This window comes from Gopherus evgoodei, chromosome 14 (assembly GCF_007399415.2).
Source record: "Gopherus evgoodei ecotype Sinaloan lineage chromosome 14, rGopEvg1_v1.p, whole genome shotgun sequence".
Classification (NCBI taxonomy): Eukaryota; Metazoa; Chordata; order Testudines; family Testudinidae; genus Gopherus; species Gopherus evgoodei.
The window spans coordinates 11,841,914-11,859,927 of NC_044335.1; the positions used below are offsets into that span (position 1 = coordinate 11,841,914).

Here is an 18,014-nt window from a genome sequence, read left to right on the forward strand (position 1 = left end):
TATTTACAGAAAACATATTTTTCATCCAAAAATATTAAAAAAACCCTTTACAGCAAGATGAAGTAGGATGAATCTTCTAAGACAGAGGTTCTCAACCTCTCTCTTTCTGAGCCCCCACCACCACAGGCTACAACAACTCCATGGCCCATCTGTGTCACAACAATGTTTTTTCTGCATATAAAAGCCAGGACCAGCATAGGAGGTAATAAGCAGGGCAACTGCCAGGGGCCCCGCGAAGCTAATTTGCTCAGGGTTCGGCTTTAGCCCCAGGCAGTGACGCTTGGAGCCCCAGGCCACGGGGCTTAGGCTTTCTGCCCTGGGCCCCAGCAAGTCTAATGCCAGCCCAGTATGGCAGATCCCCTGAAATCGGCTCACAGCCCCCCAGTGGGCCCTGGACCCCTGGTTGAGAACCACTGTTCTAAGAGATTTATCTACCATACAATGTTCATAGGGCACAGATAGTGAAGATCATATTAAAGGTGCTTATGGACCTGTTTTTCTCAGAGATGCTCAGATGTCAACTTTTACTGGAGTTCCAGATGCTTAGGACTTAAAAATCAAGCCCTATTTGTTTAGTCTGGGTGGAGTGGTGATGTTGGGATGGAGTTCAGCCACATAAGGTATAATGTTGATAGTACATTCAATTTAAAATAAAGTTTCTAGAAGCTTCAGTCCAAAAGAGAATTTGCTACGACAAATACTTATTTTCCTGACTATCTGCTTGTAAAATTATGTTTAGACAACTGTTTCTGCATTTTCATTTGCTATCTAATCTGTCTTTACAGTTATATCAACTTGTTACCTGCTCCATCTTGCAGCTATTCTCCACCTCACCAACACAACTTCTAAGATTTATTAGAGAAGTGCCAATCCTGGGCTATGGACATGTGACTTTCAGTACTGACCCAATGCAGTAATTGCTAAAACATGTTCAGTAGCTCTGAAATAAGTTTGTGTTCTCAGTCCTATTCCAAATATCCGCATCTCAAAACACACCATACAACCTTGTTGTTAAGTCTCAGTGATCAAAGACTGAATGGCTACAGAGAATTAAGCACACCCTTATGTATGGAAGTAGTCCTTCCAACAGCAAAGAGAAGCACAAAGGCTGGAGGAGCCTGCAATGGCACTCCTCATGCTGCTATCTGTACACTGAAGTCAGCACAAGACTTAGAGCACCAAAAAATTATATTTCAGGAGTTGTTTTCTAAAAAGCCTTAGTGGTATTAGTGTTACTCCTGAGGGAACTCTGCACACAATATTTGAAAATTCTGCATATTTTGTCAAAACACCACAATATAATCATACCAGTAAATTATTTTGGTAATTTATTTCAAAATATCTGTCAGCAAGTATGTCTGTAACAATATAGATCACTGAAAAAAACCAAACCAATCTGGTATTTTTTTTTTTATACAAATAGATTCCTTATACAGAACTTTGAATCATTCATTTAAATTACAATACAGAACTATATTTCCTGCACCTGTCAGAAGCAGTGCAAAGGCATGAGGGAGTCAGGGGTAACGGAGGAGCTGATGGAGAGGGAAGGAGCCTAGGAGTGAACCTGGAGGGTGCTGGGTGTGAAGGGGTTATTTTGGGAGGGGGGCAAGGGGTGGAATTGTTAGGGAGTTGAGAAGCCTCCCTCATACAGACCCTGGCTGACCTCAAGTCTCCCCTAATCAGTCAGACACATCTGCCCCTGTCCCTGCACCCTCCCACCCTCATGGGTCTCGGCAGCCCTCCTCCCATATCCCTTGTCACCCCACTAGTTCCTGAGTCCATGCTCCAGTGTTCCGTCCCCCCCACTAGCCATTCTAAACTCCAGTCTGTGACCCCCCCCCCCCCAGGAGTCCTGTGTGCCCCACTCTGTCCTAACCTGGCTTCGTTGGCAGGGTACTGTGATGAACGTCTACTCCTGAGGGAATTCTCCCCCCCACCCAAAAAGACATTCTGAAACAGAAGTACTGCAGTTCTGCCTTTTGGTACCATAATGGCCTCTGGTGGGCAAAAGGCAAAACTGCAGCACTTCTTGGGCAAAATGTATTTTATGTGGGAAGATACAAAATTATGCGGGACAGATGAATTCTGTGTGCCCACAGATGCACAGAATTCCTCCAAGAGTAAATTTCATGGTTTGGTTGGCATACTTTCTTCTTACATTTCTTCTGAAGTAATTTTTTTCTGGCCATGCAAACTCCATCTACCCAGAGATCTCTATTTCAGAACACTGAATGTATTAAATATTGGAGGAGGGAGGAAGAGTAGCAGTTACTATGAACAGTAAATGGACAAAGGTTACAGCAACATGGTAATTTAAAGAAATGTGCATTATCATTCTGCTATAACCCTTATCTATTTATACCATAAAGAACCTATCAAATGTGTGGCCACTGTAAAACAGCAACATCATCATTAACATGACAGCTTTATAATAAATGGAGAATAATTTTCTTCTCATTATCTAGTTTTAATGTATTCACTTTCTATATACAAGTCAAATTGTATGTGTTCATATACATTATACATGTAATTTATATCTACAAGGTCGTTACTGAATTGGAAGAGATTCAAAGATGCAATTTATGTATAATTTTAAGTACCTGAATAAAAATAACAGTGGATGGAAAATTAAAGGTTTCAGGATACACACAGACTGGCTGCACATTGAGCAGATTATAAAATAACTTCTGCTCTTAATATATTCAGGACCTAAAAATGGAGATCAATCCTGTGCTCTGCAAGCAGTGGAAGCTATGGCTCTGTTGTTGAACTCTTAAGAGAGCTGTATTATTAGTGATGTTTTCAGGATGTGATGGAAAAAAACAAAAATGAAAAACAGCATGTAGGAGTAACCAGAGAGCCTAATAGAGGCAGAGAAAACCTTAAAATTATTTTTCAGAGCAATCATAGCATAAAATTCAAGATAGTGAGGTGGAAAGTATTCTGCAGTCCTTATATGAAAGCAACTCCCATAGAGGTAATTTGAATTTCTCCATGAGTCAGGAGTGCAGGATTTCATCTGCAGTGATCGGAATCTAGTTTAGTTTGTAATTAGTAAGTGCAGCTACCTATAGCCTCACTATGGTTATAAAATTAAACTTTTATCCCAAAATAATTAAAGTTAATCAATTGTTTGCATACAAACTCTCTTACTTTATTATTGCTTCTTATGCCCCAAACTGGGAATAGATGGGAGGTAAAACAAACAGAGAAAATAAGGCATGCTCAACTTTAGCAGAACAAACATTTGGAAAAACGGTATAAAGTCACATGGTATAAATAAGCAGCAAGAGACATTTTATAAAGCCTTCATTTTCCTGAATTGTGTAGCCAGTTAATATGACTCTGGGATAATCATGCTTTCAGTGAGCTCAAGCGACTCGTGCTAGGTCTTAAAACTATTTGCAGAAGACAAGATTTCCCTCCATTGTAGGTCCCACACACTCGGAATCTTACAAACTGTATTGTAAATAACTGTTGGATCACCAGGCATACAAGCATATCCCACCTCTCCTTCCCTAATTCCCTAACCCCTACTGTGGAAACTGAACAAGAAAACAAGATTAAATTGTTCAGAAACACAGCATTTTTAATCCATAGCACCATGTAAGAGGGACTTTGTTTACAGCTCAAAGAAGAACTATGGCATTTAGCATTTCATAGAGTAGTTACTATAATATGAGATAAAGTACTGCAGGAAGCAGCAGAGCCAGTTTTTGAAATATTAGAAAAGGTGTTTGGAGAAAGCAATATTTGACAATCGATGACAGGAGAAACTTACTCAGCTTTGTATGGTGGAGCATGATTTTTTGTTAGCATAAAACCTCAGTCACTTCTTTCCTATCCAGTCTTAAACCCATTTTTAATTAAATATGGAAGTAGTCATGCTCTGTCACACCGGGAGAACATTTTGAGTGGCAGTAAACACAAGACAGCTGCTGCAGATTTATTACATAAACCCCTTTCTATAAAAGGCTGCCTAACAGGCCAAGTTTTCAAACTCAACAATTAGTCCAGTCACATTAAAAAAAAAATCCTGTGTCCCTTATGTACACAAGAAATTTCCACCTTGGCATGTAAAGCAGTGGCCTATAATAGATTTGTATATTGAACAAATGTTGAGGGACAAACACAAGGCTGTAGACTTATTTTAAGCCTTGCCCTTAAATTGGATAATTGTGCTTATGTACTGTTGCACATATGCAGAAGCACAGGCTCTCTTCTGTCACTGGCACTCAGTGGAGAGATATGAAGGAAAGAAAGGTCTCAAAGAAGCGGTACTAGCAATGAGAATTGTCTACAGTGCTGGAGTTCATTCTTCACTAAAAAAAGAAAGGCCTAATACAGAGGTCCTTAATCTAGCAAAAATGTCCGTTTATGTCAATGGGAGTTGTGCTTAATTGGAGACAAAAGAATCTGGCTTACAGTAGGGGTTTGGGGAGTTTCTCTATGAAGCATCCTGTTTCTCTATAAATAACAGATGAAATTAGTCCTGGCCAACAGTTATGACACAACAAAACTGCTTAAAACCTAATCCAATTAAGCTTTCAAAAACAACCAACTGCACTGACAATAAAAAAGTTAGTTATTGTACTAACTGGGTAGGTTCTTTCAATACTTGTGTTTTCTTCCTGCAGTGAGCTAATAAGACTGATATGGTAATGAGAAATTAGAAAACGAGTGTTACAGTAAGATGTGGACATAATTAGCAAGGGTCATTTGATTCCTGCATTGTCTCCAGCTTGGCGAAAACTACATTTAGAGGAAATACTACCAGCTCCCCAAACCAAAAAACTCCCATGCACAAATACTGAGATGCAATATTACCTAGTTTTGTGCAAAATTAAATTGACACTTAAAATGCTCATTACACTTGACTGAAGAAATGCCTACATCTTTTTGAAATGGTTAAGAGATGTACTTTCCATTGCAATCTTCCAAGAGATTACAGGCTCCTCAAAACGAAGAGAAACTCAGCAGACCAATATTACATCTTCAGTTATTCAAAGCAAGTGTTTACACTAAGTTTTATTACCATTAAAATGATAATTTGGAACAAAATTCTGCCTGTAGAATTTGGCTTTTTATTCTTCTGAAAACATATCAATTTATATGAATCAAGAGTTCACATGACCACCATTGATACGTCTTTAATTCATACGGCTGCAAAGTGAGACAGAAATGCACTGATTTACAGAGGAAAATAAACCACTACTTTGCAACTAGAAGGCCTAAAATTACTATTAAAAAAAAAACAGATTATGAAGAATTCAACATAATCCAAAGAACTATGATATTTTGTGCACAAATATTTAGAATGCCTCTAGTTATGATCCCCTTTGACTAATGGTTCTGAGTATGAAATCTAACATTTTACTAGCGTTTAGACACGATAGGGCTACATCTTGCAGTCCCTATGCAAACAAAATTTTTATTGAAGTTAGTGGGACTTCTGCCCTATGGAAGGCTGCATGATTTAATCCATAGTAACTGAGAAGGCAAATAAACCAAGTTAGACCAAACCATTTTAAGACTTTTACAAGCACTTCGGTTTAAATACTAGTGCTCTTTAGACAAATTAGGTATAGCAAGTTTGCCTGATTCACAGTTTAACCAGTGTAACCAGTGGTTAGGAAAGTGATTTCCCAACCCTGACATAATTATACCAGTACAACTACTAGAGCAGATGCAGTGAAGTTAGTATAAAGGTGCCATATACCACTAACTAACTGTTTCCCCTTCCCATAAGGGAAGTATTTCAGCAGCCATTCCTAAGGAACCATACAGTACAGCATGATTCTACGGTCCCTAACACAAGCCATAAAGGCTTAGTTTTCATGTATGCAATGCAGACAGACCTTGGTTAAGATTTTCCAAATAGTCTAGGGGATTTAGATATATCTTCAATGAAAATTAATAGAAGATGTGGCTACATCTCTTAGACTGCTTGGAAAAACAACTCATAATCCAATCTTAGATCATGGAATCATAAAAAAATACAGCAAGACACAGCTGACTCAAAATGGTAAAACTGTGCTAACTAGTCTCTATATTGACACACACTCATTCTCACCTATGCGGTTGTTACTAACACATCCATAACCAAAAAGATGGAAAGTTGAAGGAATCCTGTTAGGGGATATAAAGTAAGTTACAATCTTTATCTTCAGGATTTTTTTTTTAAAGTGATGTTAATTTTCCATAATGTTACAACTGATTAAAAGTGATCAGGTAATTATAAAGATAATACTAATGATGCACTTAAAATCAGTATAATTCAAGGAGTTACACAGTATGTCTGCTCTACCGTAAAGAACATTTAGCACAGTTAGAATAAGTTATTGATTTTATTTGCATTGCAAAAAGAGCTACTGTAACAAACTATAAATATTTAAGTGTTGCTAGGAAAATGATTAATTTTGTTTCATATCTGGGTTGTGTGTTGAGATTTGTATAAATTTAGGAAGTCAGCTGTTCTTTAGATACTGTATTAGGTTTTTATAATAATCAAACTCAAATGAGCGGGAAGAAATTAATGTTTTGCTGAGAGTACAAAACCATTGACTTTGATTAACAGTTACATAATTAAAGTGAAATGTGAACTGATAAGTTTTCCAACAAAATAGTGGATAGCTATTCAGACAGTCTTCAAATAGATGAGAGTAGAGAAATCCTAGTACAGACTGCCATTATTCATGAATCCGGAAAGGCTCATGGTTTCTAAGAGTTTAAAGAAAGCACTATATGCATTTTCAGTTTTGTTCTTTATTCATACCTAAAAGGGCAATTTTAAGAAGATTTTTAAAATGATTTCTGTGTACACAGACCAGTGCCCATTCCAGTGACAACACAGGAAATCCCCATTTAGCCACGAAATAGATACAACATTTCGGAAATGTGCATTGTTCTTACCTAAGAACCCTTAACAATAGCATGCTTAGAACTTGGAGTATAGAAACCACATGTAGAGGAGACAGGATAGTTTCATCTCCATGACCTATTCAGTCCTTAGCCTCTCTGCTGAGACTGACAGTGATGGTCAATTATGCTGATGAGCTGCGTGAAGTAGACAAAGATGACTACAAGCAACTGGACTGAGAAACCTAGAGCACAAACTACAATAAGCATCAGACATCCACTTTTAGGTTTAAGAGATTTAGCGTAAATCTGAACCAACGACAGATGATAGCTTGCAAAAAACACTACCAAGCCTCAAGCCAATGACAAAGCAGCATTCTTGATTAAACAGGAAAAGTAAAGGGTACACCTCATTCCAGGGTTATTTTTCTGCTCTTTTCAGAAAATGAAGTTATAAAACATATATGCAGAAGCGGGTGCTTGCGCACTGGGAACAGAAAACAGCATGTCCAATTGGAAGTAATTCTTATTAGTCTGTCTTCCAAGTTGCTAAACTCACGCATTTGGCAGTATTGCTATTTGCCAACTGGGGAGCACCACAGCACGCTGCTGATTCACAACTCAGGGCCTACCTGTGGCTAACCTCTAAGAAAGCTGATGCAAGACATCTCATCTGCTCAATCCAGGCCATTTTATCTTAGCAACTTCTCAGACTCTACTGTATTTTATTAAAGAACGCTTCCTTACATCCCCCCCCAACCTGAACACGAAGCAACAGCATTACAATTATATTTAAAATAAGCTAAGTCCTAAAATGGTTACTTCCTAATGAAATTGTATTTGCTGGCATTAACAGACCAATCACGTCTCTAAGACTAGTTTTCAATAAGGTATCTAAACAATTTTAATTTTGTCCCCTTGGGGATCCATACTGTATACTCAATGAGGCAGGAGTCCTGTGGAGAAAACAGTATGATCGCGTAATTAAAAACTATCAAAATGTTTCAAGTGCTTGAGCATGCAACCTAAATAATGTTCTTTTAAACAGTTTACACATTTAATTTCCTAGTTTTTACAAGGAACTATATAGACACTCACCCACACAATACAATTGTAACAATTCTCTCCATCATACATCATTAGGGTTTGAACTCTGAACCTTCAGCAAGAACTTCTACCACTTGAGCTATAAGACTAACTACATTGGCCGGCAACAGCAGAAGGCAGTTAACAAGGGGTTGTGGGTATGGCAGCCTGACTGGCTCTTTCTTCACATGGGGTTCAGGCTCCTACTCCAAGTGATGCTGGGGGATGTGGAGGGAATAGTTTGCTGTAGCCATGTGCTGGGTTGGGAGTGGAGAACCTGGTCTTGCTCTCACTCTCCATCTTCTCCCTCTCTAGATAAGTTTCCAGCTTAGTATGTGGTTCCAGCTTGGTAGTGGAGGGTGCTTGGCGTTAGAAAGTTGACATTCACTTATTTTGACAGCCTGCCATGGCAAGTGAGGGAAAAAGAATGGTGATTTTTTCAAACAGATTAGATTTTAGTAACACCTGAACAGCATGTCCTGGGACAAATAAGAGATCTAATACCATAGCAGAATTTCAAAGGTCTGCTGCAAACAATGGAGGTGTAAGAGATTTTCAAAAATGGCATACAAAAAAAAATCTCTTATAATGGACGGTGTTAGGCAACCTGAAAATGAGGAGCTGGCAGCAACCCCTCTTTTGTCTATGCCAAGGAAGACTTTCTCTCAACATTATACTTCAGCTCAGCATGCTCCCCACCTCTGGATATATTCTTCAAGGTGGTAATCATCTAAGTAACAGAACGGTATAATAATTTTAGAGCTGGAGACTTCACTACTGTTTTCAACTCTGAACTGGCTCCATGCAGCTGAAGTGAGGTTTTTTACCCATGAAAGCTAATGCCCAAATAAATCTGTTAGTCTTTAAGGTGCCACCACACTCCTCATTTCAGTGCTGGGATCTTTATACCTCCGTATCCAACGCATACATTATGGAACTTAGATCCCAATCCTTCACTGACATCACTAGTGTCTACAACGTTCTCCGAGATCTTCCAGGGAAGAGCACCATGGCAGCACACAATGATAGAAAGGAATGGAGTGTCTTCTGCTATTGAAATCTCTCAGCAATTCTTATCTACTAATATGATGCAAAATATCCCTTCTAAAATAAGGGTACCTGAAAAACATAATGTCTGACACACTTATAGGTATAAAAAAAGTCACATAAGCACTAACCAGAACAGAATAAACTTCCTGATTACTTCAAATATGACTTTTCTGAACAAGTCTGTGGTATTTTCCCCAGGGAAACTGGCTAAAAATTACTAATAATTGAATCTTTGCATACCAAAGATACATTATAATAAATCTTGTTCTAGTGTAGATGTTTAAGCACAATTTAAATCAAGTCATTTAATATCTGAAAATTGTCACTTGACATTTGCATGGTTTGTTTCCCCTGTCAAAATACTACAGTATATCAAAGTGTAGAAATCACTGTCCTTTACAAATTACTTTTCCTGTCATATGGCTGTAAAAACAAAAAAAATTAAAAAAAAAATTCTAGTGAGCAGTCGAAAATTTCACTGATGCTGACAGTTTAGCCCTGATCTTGAGGCTGTGCGTTATTTGATCAACAACTGGTTCATCTCTCTGTCCCAGCAGATCTTGGCAGTTGTTAAAATGGATTGTGTTTTGTGAAAGAGAAACAAAGTACAACCCTGCCACCCAACAAATAATGATTATGTTTCATTCACAACTCAATGCTGATTAAAAGGTCAGTACTTTTGTCCAACACACATTCAGATGCTGATTTTTAAGTCTGATGGAAATAATTTTGGAATGGAAATTACTGGCTAAAACATGAATTTTTATTTTTACATTACTATATTATACTGCAATAGTTTGCTTCTAAATTTTGTTTAACTCATTACTGTTGCCTTGGCAACATGTAACTACCTTAATTTGCAACAAAATAAAAACCATTCACTCCATACCATATTTATTGCTATATTTTTGTTCTTTTAAATAGCTGTTTAACATATTTTTGAGATATTTATTAATGACCAAGATAACACAAATATATAGGGATGTTATTTTAGCCATGTTTAAAGTTAAACTGCAGCTTTCAATCAAGATGCAATTAATATTTTAACATAAAATGATCACTACTATAACAACACTGAAGTTTAGACGAATATTTGCTAAATATTAGCATTATACTTTCGTAAGGGGAGATTTTTATTTCTACTAGAAGCAAATTTTATTAATGTTGATATGTAATCTAAGTAGACTGTGTTACAACTTGATGGACTGGACTGTTGTAACATAATTTAAGAGCAAATAAAGTTAATCTCTTCACAAGAGGGTTCTTCTTTCAAATGAAATCCCAAACATTATTAGGAATGTGTTTGTGTTAGAAGCTTATAAAATAATGAACGGAAAAACAAAAAACTATTGCCAGATTCAAGGCCAGAAATCCCAGATTTTCTTTCATACACAAACTGAAATCCATTCCACATGTTCCAGGGCCCTGTATCCTCCAGCTACATGCAATTCTGACAGCGTTCAGATAGCTGTAAAACTGCTCCAGGAAATAGGAGCCACAAAACCATCTACTTATGCCAGGTGGTGGCTTCTACCTCAGCTGAAAATATTCTTATTCTTTGACTACACCTCTAAAAATCACAACAGTCAGAGAGCTAGTGATTAAAACCACGATCAGATTATGTAATCCGTAGGAGTATGTCAGGATACAGCTCACATAAAAGACTACATATATTATAAACACAAACATACATATATAGTCATACTGAATTACACCCACTAAGAGACAAACTCAAGGCAGAGAGCAATCACACACAGAAGGAGATAGGAAGGGGTGTTTCTCATCCTGTACTAATGATAACACCGAGGCGACATGGAAGGTCAGATTATTTCAATGTAGTGCTTCTCTGGTGTGGGAGGGGGAAGATGAGAAATCTGAAGCTTGAGTCTACACGATTGTATCTGTAACACACACACACACAAATTACAAGACACCCCCTCCTTCCCAGGAAACACCCCACAGAAAAATAAGGAGCATTTCACACCCCTACCCCCCCTTTGTGGTCTCGCAGTTTCAGGGCTCCCGGCATGTCTGGTGCCCAGGGACTGGGGCGAGGCCGGAGCAGAGCACTGGGGGTCCAGACCTAGGGGCGCACGGAAGCACCCAGCGCCCCCACGCGGACCCCGGCCGCCTGCCCCCCAAGGGAGTGGCGGGAGGGCCGCAGAGCGGTGGGGCTGCGGGGCAGGGCCTGCGAAGGACACTCGAGCCGCGGGAGCCGAGCGCCAGCCCCCGGAAAATGGCTGCCGGAGCCCAGCGCCTGGCAGCGGCCAGCGAGCGCCGGGCCCGCGGCCACCCCTCACCTTTGAATTTCAGCTCGTGCTGCGGTTCGAGGCTCAGGACCTGCTCCACTTTCGCCATGTTCACGGCGGCACCGGGAGGGGGGGGCAGCTGCGACGCGCCCGGCGGGTTTAATAACCCCCGAGCCGCGGGTAACCGGCGGGCTGGCGGGAGGGGAGCGGCGGCGCCTCTAGGCGGGGTGGGGGCGTCAGGCGGCGGCTGCGCGGTGAGGAGGCTCCCGGCTCGCACACGCTCCCCTCGCAGGGAAGGAGGCGGGGATAATGCAGCACGGACAGGCCCAGAGACAGGCTGCGGCTGACGTCTCCCTCCAGCCGGCCCAGCAAACAGTCTCCGCGCGCGGCGCAGAGCGGCCCGGCCCTGCCCGGGGGAGTGGGGCCAGGGCGCAGCGCCGGGAGGGGAGCGCGCAAGCCAGGCGGGGGCAGGGAGGGGAGCACGCAAGGCAGGGCAAGGGCGCAGCGCCGGGAGGGGAGCGCGCAAGCCAAGCGGGGGCAGGGAGGGGAGCGCGCAAGGCAGGGCAAGGGCGCAGCGCCGGGAGGGGAACGCGCAAGCCAGGCGGGGGCAGGGAGGGGAGCGCGCAAGGCAGGGCAAGGGCGCAGCGCGCAAGGTCGGGAGAGGAGCGCGCAAGCCAGGCGGGGGCAGGGCGGGACCAAGGTGCAGCACGTAGGCCGGGGAGTGGGGCTAGAGCGCAGTGCTCGCGGGGCAGGGAGAAGGCGCGCAAGGAAGTGCAAGGGCGCAGAGCGGCGAGAGGAGCGCGCAGAGCAGCGCTAGGGCTCAGTGCTCGCGGGGCAGGGAAAGGGAGCGCGCAAGGCAAGGCCAGCCAGGGCACAGGCGCAGCGCTCAGTGTGGGGGAGGGCAGCGCGCAAGGCAGGGCCAGGGTGCTACGTGGAGCAAGAACCCAGAGCAGGATTAACTCTCCTGTGGGCCCAGGGCTATTAGATTTTGCAGGACCCCCGTATAGAAGTTTTTTTTTCTTAATTTAAGACAAAATTATCACAATTATGGCATTGGGGCTATTAACGTTATACTAACCTTGCCTTTTAATTAATATAAAGCTGGTCTGTGGTTATATTTCAGTCTTAAAACATATAGAATTAAATTAATTCAAAATAGCCTACTTCTTACCTTAGAACAGCTGTTATATTAATTTCTTTCTGGGAGGGAGTTTTGGTGCTGGAGAGGGTGATGGGTGTGGGCTGTGAGAGGGGTGTAGAATCATAGAATCTCAGGGTTAGAAGGGACCTCAGGAGGTCATCTAGTGCAACCCCCTGCTCAAAGCAGGACAAATCCCCAGATAGTTTTTTTATTTTATTTTTTTTACCCTTGTTCCCTAAATGGCCCCTTCAAGGATTGAACTCACAACTCGGGGTTTAGCAGGCCAGTGCTCTAATCACTGAGCTATCCAAAAGGGGATTCTGATCTGGCCCAGGGGGTTGGGGTGCAGGAGGGAGTGTGACGTGCAGGCTCCAATGGTACAGCAGGACTCAGGCAGGTTCCCTGCCTTCTATAAACCTAAACTACTCCTGGAAGCTGACAGCTGCTGGCAAGTTTGTGTGTCCCTGGGGGGAGTGGGGACAGCGGGGACAGCATGTCTCCACGCACTGTCAGTGCCTGCAAGCACTGCCCCCACAGCTCCCATTGCCTGGTTCCTGGCCAATGGGAACTGCAGGGATGGTGCTGGGAACGGGGGCATGTGGAGCCTCCTTCCCCACCCGGGGCTGCAGAGATGTGAAAGCCATAGGTGCTCATTCCCTGGCCCTGCCCTTGCCCCACCTCCATTCCACCCCCTTCCTCCAAGTCTCTGCCCCTGCTCTGCCTCTTCTCTGCCTCCTCCCCTGAGCGTGCTGCATCTCCACTCCTCCCCCTCCCTCCAGGAAAGTCCTAAGTGCTGCCAAACAGCTGTTTGGTGGTGGGGAAGCACTGAGAGGGAGGAGCAGGGACATGGGAAGAGGTGGCAAGGTGGGTGTGGCGCACCTGCTAATTTTTCCCTGTGGGTGCTCCAGTATATTATGGATTTATTTTTGCAGAGGGCTCCCTTAGCCTGAGGCTGCAGCCCTTAAAGCCCCTGTGTTAATCTGGCTCTGGAGAAGGGGAGTGCGCAAGACAGGGCCACGTCAGCTCCACACTGAGCAGGGGGGAATGGGGAGGGCAGGGCCAGAGCAGAGCATGCACCAGACTGAGTACACTGCTTGGGAGGAGCATATTGTGAAGGCAACAGGTAATTCTGGTGGGCCCAGGGCTAGATTCTGCCACCCTTACTCCTGTAGCTCTCTCTGCAAGCAGCCCCATGTATTTGAATTGAACTACTTGGAAAGTGCTACTTAGTAGCAGTAAGGATGCCAAATTCTGGTCCTGAGAGCACTGGCCTGTGGCTGGTCTTGTCTGGTTGTGGGGTTAGGATGATGCAGACCACAGGACTAGTGAATGCTGGGCTGAGTGCTAAGCCAGGGCACAGCATGTGCCAGATGGTAACAGAGCCTGGGAATATGAATATGATGCAGTAGTAGAGATGCATAGTTTAAAGTGGTATTTAGGTAGGTGCATAATATAACAGTCTGGGAGCAGTACGGAATAGGCTACTGTGACGAAGTGGAACTGTTTTTAACATTTCCTCTGAATAATGTGCCTCAGTTTCTGGCCAACACTCTGTCTCCTGGCAACGAACAGCCCGGGTCCTTCCCCCCTGCAAGGGGATGCTAAAGGTGTGGGGGAACAAAGGTCAGGTGACCTCCTGGCCTGGGAAAGGAGCTCCGCAGAGAAGGAGGGGCTGGAGGGGGTTTCCCTTTGGTGCTGGCTGAGGATGGGAAGTGAGTGCAGATGGGGTTGTCTGGCTCGCTGGGCCCCAGACTAGACCCAGCTGAGGAGTCCTGTTCTCTGTACCTACAAGCTCTGTTTTAGACCGTGTTCCTGTCATCTAATAAACCTCTATTTTACTGGCTGGCTAACAGTCACATCTGACTGTGAAGTGGGGGTGCAGGACCCCATGGCTTCCCCAGGAGCCCTCCTGTGCAGACTCGCTGTGGGAAGCGCATGGAGGGGCAAAAGATACTGAATGATCCAAGGTCAGACCCAGGAAGGTGAAGTTGTGTGAGCTTCTTGCCCTGAAGACAGTCTGCTCCAAGGGAGAGGAGGCTTCCCAAAGTCCTGACTGGTTTTGTGGGGAGCAGTTCCTAAGCATCGCCTGGGGACTCCATGACATCTAGACATGCATCCTGGGAATATCACAGACCATGAAGGGTTCAGCCTGGGTGAAACAGGTGCTGGACTTGACATATACCTTGTGGGAACTTCACAGAGCTCGAACCTGGCCCAGGATAATGTGAAATGCTTGAGTAAATCACATAGCAGGTTGGGTGCAGAGCCTAGGTAAAGCATGCAGCAGGCTAAGTGCACAGTCTTTGAATAGCACGTGCAGAACTTGGGTGTAGCCTGAAGCAGGGAATTCTGGTTAGATACAAGAATTAGTCTTCCACATGGCCAAGAGTATTTATTCTGAATTGTAAGGTGTTCACTTGCCTCTAGAAATAGCTCAAAAAAATTTAGTCTTAAAAAGGAAAAGGCCCAGCCAACAACAAGCAATACTTAAATGACATATGGAAAAGGGTAAAAAATGCAATTTATAATAGACTCTCCGTTCTTTCCTGTAGTACTGAGATGAGAAAAAGTATTTACCTTCATCATCTCATGGTAGCTTTATTTTATCCTGTTTGTTTAGAACCTGATTCTGTAGACCTGGGCTGTAGAAACACTCTTATTTATGCAATGAGTTCGCTGAGTATGGTAGGTAATTATGAGGAGCAATGAAAGGTTCTTGTTTACAGGTGGATATGGTATCTATATGATAAATTGCAGAGCCACAATGATAAATGAATTGTGCACCTTTGACCACCTCACCTGTATTTTGCCTAATCTGTTTCCCAGGATTTAGTCAAACATTCCATTTTCTTGAACAGCTTTAAATAATAATTAAAAAAAATCATCAAAGGGATAAAGAAATGATTCCTTCTCCTGACTCTAAATGTGGAATTTTGAGTCTGCAAAATTACCGCAGTCCAAGGCATTAAAGATATGTTAATAACTTTTCTATACATAACATGAGTTTAAAGTCTTATAGCTCATGACTCTATAAATCTGGAGACTGGATTTTTAGACCACAGCAAAGTAGAAATTCTGATTTTCCAATGGAGCCCTGTACTCACATCTACCCCTGGAATGGACTAAAATATACTGAGATTTTTATGTATAGGAAAAGCAGTTTTATATAATTTTTAGTGTTTTAAGGCTTTCTGAGCCTTATACTAATTTGACCCATAGTAACTAAAGCACCTGGCTTTATGCATCAGGTAATTAAAATTCTAATACAATTTCTAAAAACTTTAAAACATGGCTAAAATAGTTTTTTGGTAACAGATGTGGCATATACAGAATATAGGATGGTATAGTATAACAGTTTAATCAAGTTGGAGTTTGGAATAGCAGCAAAGATTATAGTCTATAATACTCTGACATTTTACCTACTGTACAGAAAACCTGTCATTCATTCAGAGCTGAATTTTGCCTATCCTAGGCCTTGGAGAGGTGTAATTTGGAGGTGGGGGGATTCCCATTTGCAAGAATGAGAAAATCTTGAGGCAGCTTGACTTCTAAAAGGGGTGGCTGTTGGTGTGTTAAAGTCCCAATTAACTAGATTAATAGGCAGAAAAAGGTGATTAAATTCATCTTTTCACAATGCTCTGCAATTATCACATTGATACAAACACCATCTGTTTAATATGTAAAAGAGAAATGTATATTACACACAGATTTTATAACTATATATAATATGAATATTTTCATCCAGACGCTTGCGAATAATGTATACAGAGCTAAGAGGACCTGAAGTTTGCATTGACAAGGCTCTAGTCTTTGGCAACATAGAATCGTAGAATACTAGGGTTGAAAGAGACCTCAGGAGGTCATCTAGTCCAATCCCCTGCTCAAAGCAGGACCAACACCAACTAAATCATCCCAGCCAGGGCTTCTGTCAAGCTGGGCCTTCAAAACCTTGAAGGATGGAGATTCCACCACCTCCCTAGGTGACCCATTCCAGTGCTTCACTACCCTCCTAGTGAAATAGCATTTCCCTACTATCCAACCTAGACCTCCCCAACTTCAACTTGAGACCATTGTTTCTTGTTCTGTAAAAAAAATTGGCATCTCTAAGTGGAATGGTTATATTATGACCTGCACCCTGAAGAAATCTGTACAAGTACATGTCTGCAGTATTTTTACCACATATCAACATTTCAGTTGCTCTTGTCCATAGTTGTTGCTGCATTTCAGCTGCTCTGACCTGGTCTTTCTTTGGATACTCAGACCTGTTCTTGTTTGCTATGAGGCATCTTTCATCTTGGTTGGTTTTTTTAATATTATGGCATTTAATTTTACATATTATATAGCGTAAGTGACAACTGATTATGGGCAAAACTGACCTGCACCATGATGTGAGGGAGTTTTACCATTGACTTTAATGGGAAGTAGTATTGTGCCCAAATTCTTTTCTATATTGGGAGGAAAATGGTCAAATAATACCACAAGCTGAATTGCATGGGTTCTTTTTATTTTTTCTTCTTTTGTGCCTGGGCTGTCCCTTGCTTCCATTCAACTGGCCAGGAATCAGAGACACTCTGGCCAACCGTTACGGCCCTTTGTCAGGTTTAATTTACTGAACCACTATAAAACAAAATTAATCAAGCAACATTCATTCAGATTTGAAACAAGGGGACATTTCATATGTTCATTGCTCCAGAAAGTACATAACTTCTTAGGCCACTCATTCTCCATATTATAATTTTATGATGCTCTGAAGTTTGCCTTCAGTTCTGATAACCTCATGTTGTTTTGTTTATTTTCATGAACAGATTGACATCCAGCTTAATAGGGTCAATCCATAACCATAAAGAGCAGTCAGCAGAAAGCTTGCAGACAGGTACAGAGCTTGGTTTTAATCAAATAGTATCAGGATTCAGAGCAGGTCAGAGGACAGTCTTAGACTTCCAAGTGTCCTAAAAATTGTCTGTATAGAAAAAAATATGTTTACCCAAAGTAAATAAATAAGCAAGCATTCAATATGCTGCTTATACCTTTTCAAAGATCTTGTGCCTGAGAAGCCAAGGATGTGTAAACACATTTAGAGATCCAAAAGATTTGTAGAGTTGCATTATTCTACTGAGTGCAGTGTGAATGGCATCTTCCAACCTGACTCATATGCTTGGTTGTGGAGGACTCATCTATATTCGCCTCCAGGATGAAATGTTTAAGCATGTAAAAATTCTAGTCATGAAAGTGAAAATTAGGAACCTAGTGTGAACATAGTTTGTCAGACTTTTGTTACAAGTGATTAATGTATGTTTAGCACTGTACGGATCAAATTTATGGAGTTGGGCATACACCAGAACCATCTACAGGCTCAACTCTGAATTTTTTAACAATCCAGTAATGGTGGGACTATATGGTAACTTGTTGCCGGGCAGATTGTCGCAAATTGTTAAGGTAGAGGTGTGGCAGTATGGAGGAATACCCTTCTATGACTGACTATAAACTTCTGGAGCTGTGTGCTGGAATTATTTCTGTAGAAGCTTCAAACTAATAAAACTGTGTACCTTAAACGGTGAGTTAGACTTGATCTGTGTTGGGGAAGCTGCGTCTTCACAAGTTGTGTGCACAAATCAGGCTGTTTGCAT

General features: G+C 42.1%; 1 protein-coding gene across 2 annotated transcripts in view; it reads right to left on the reverse strand.

The window, feature by feature from the left end:
* The window catches only part of VAPB (VAMP associated protein B and C), a 52,515-nt gene extending 40,841 nt beyond the window's left edge, over positions 1–11,674 (reverse strand). The window contains exon 1 of one of the 2 annotated variants that reach the window (XM_030532934.1): positions 11,298–11,674. In XM_030532934.1, the coding sequence (XP_030388794.1) occupies positions 11,298–11,355 (58 nt within the window). In that variant the 5' untranslated portion in view covers positions 11,356–11,674. The remainder of the gene's footprint in view (positions 1–11,297) is intronic. The other variant, XM_030532933.1, reaches the window with a different exon arrangement.
* Positions 11,675–18,014: the final 6,340 nt, after the last annotated feature.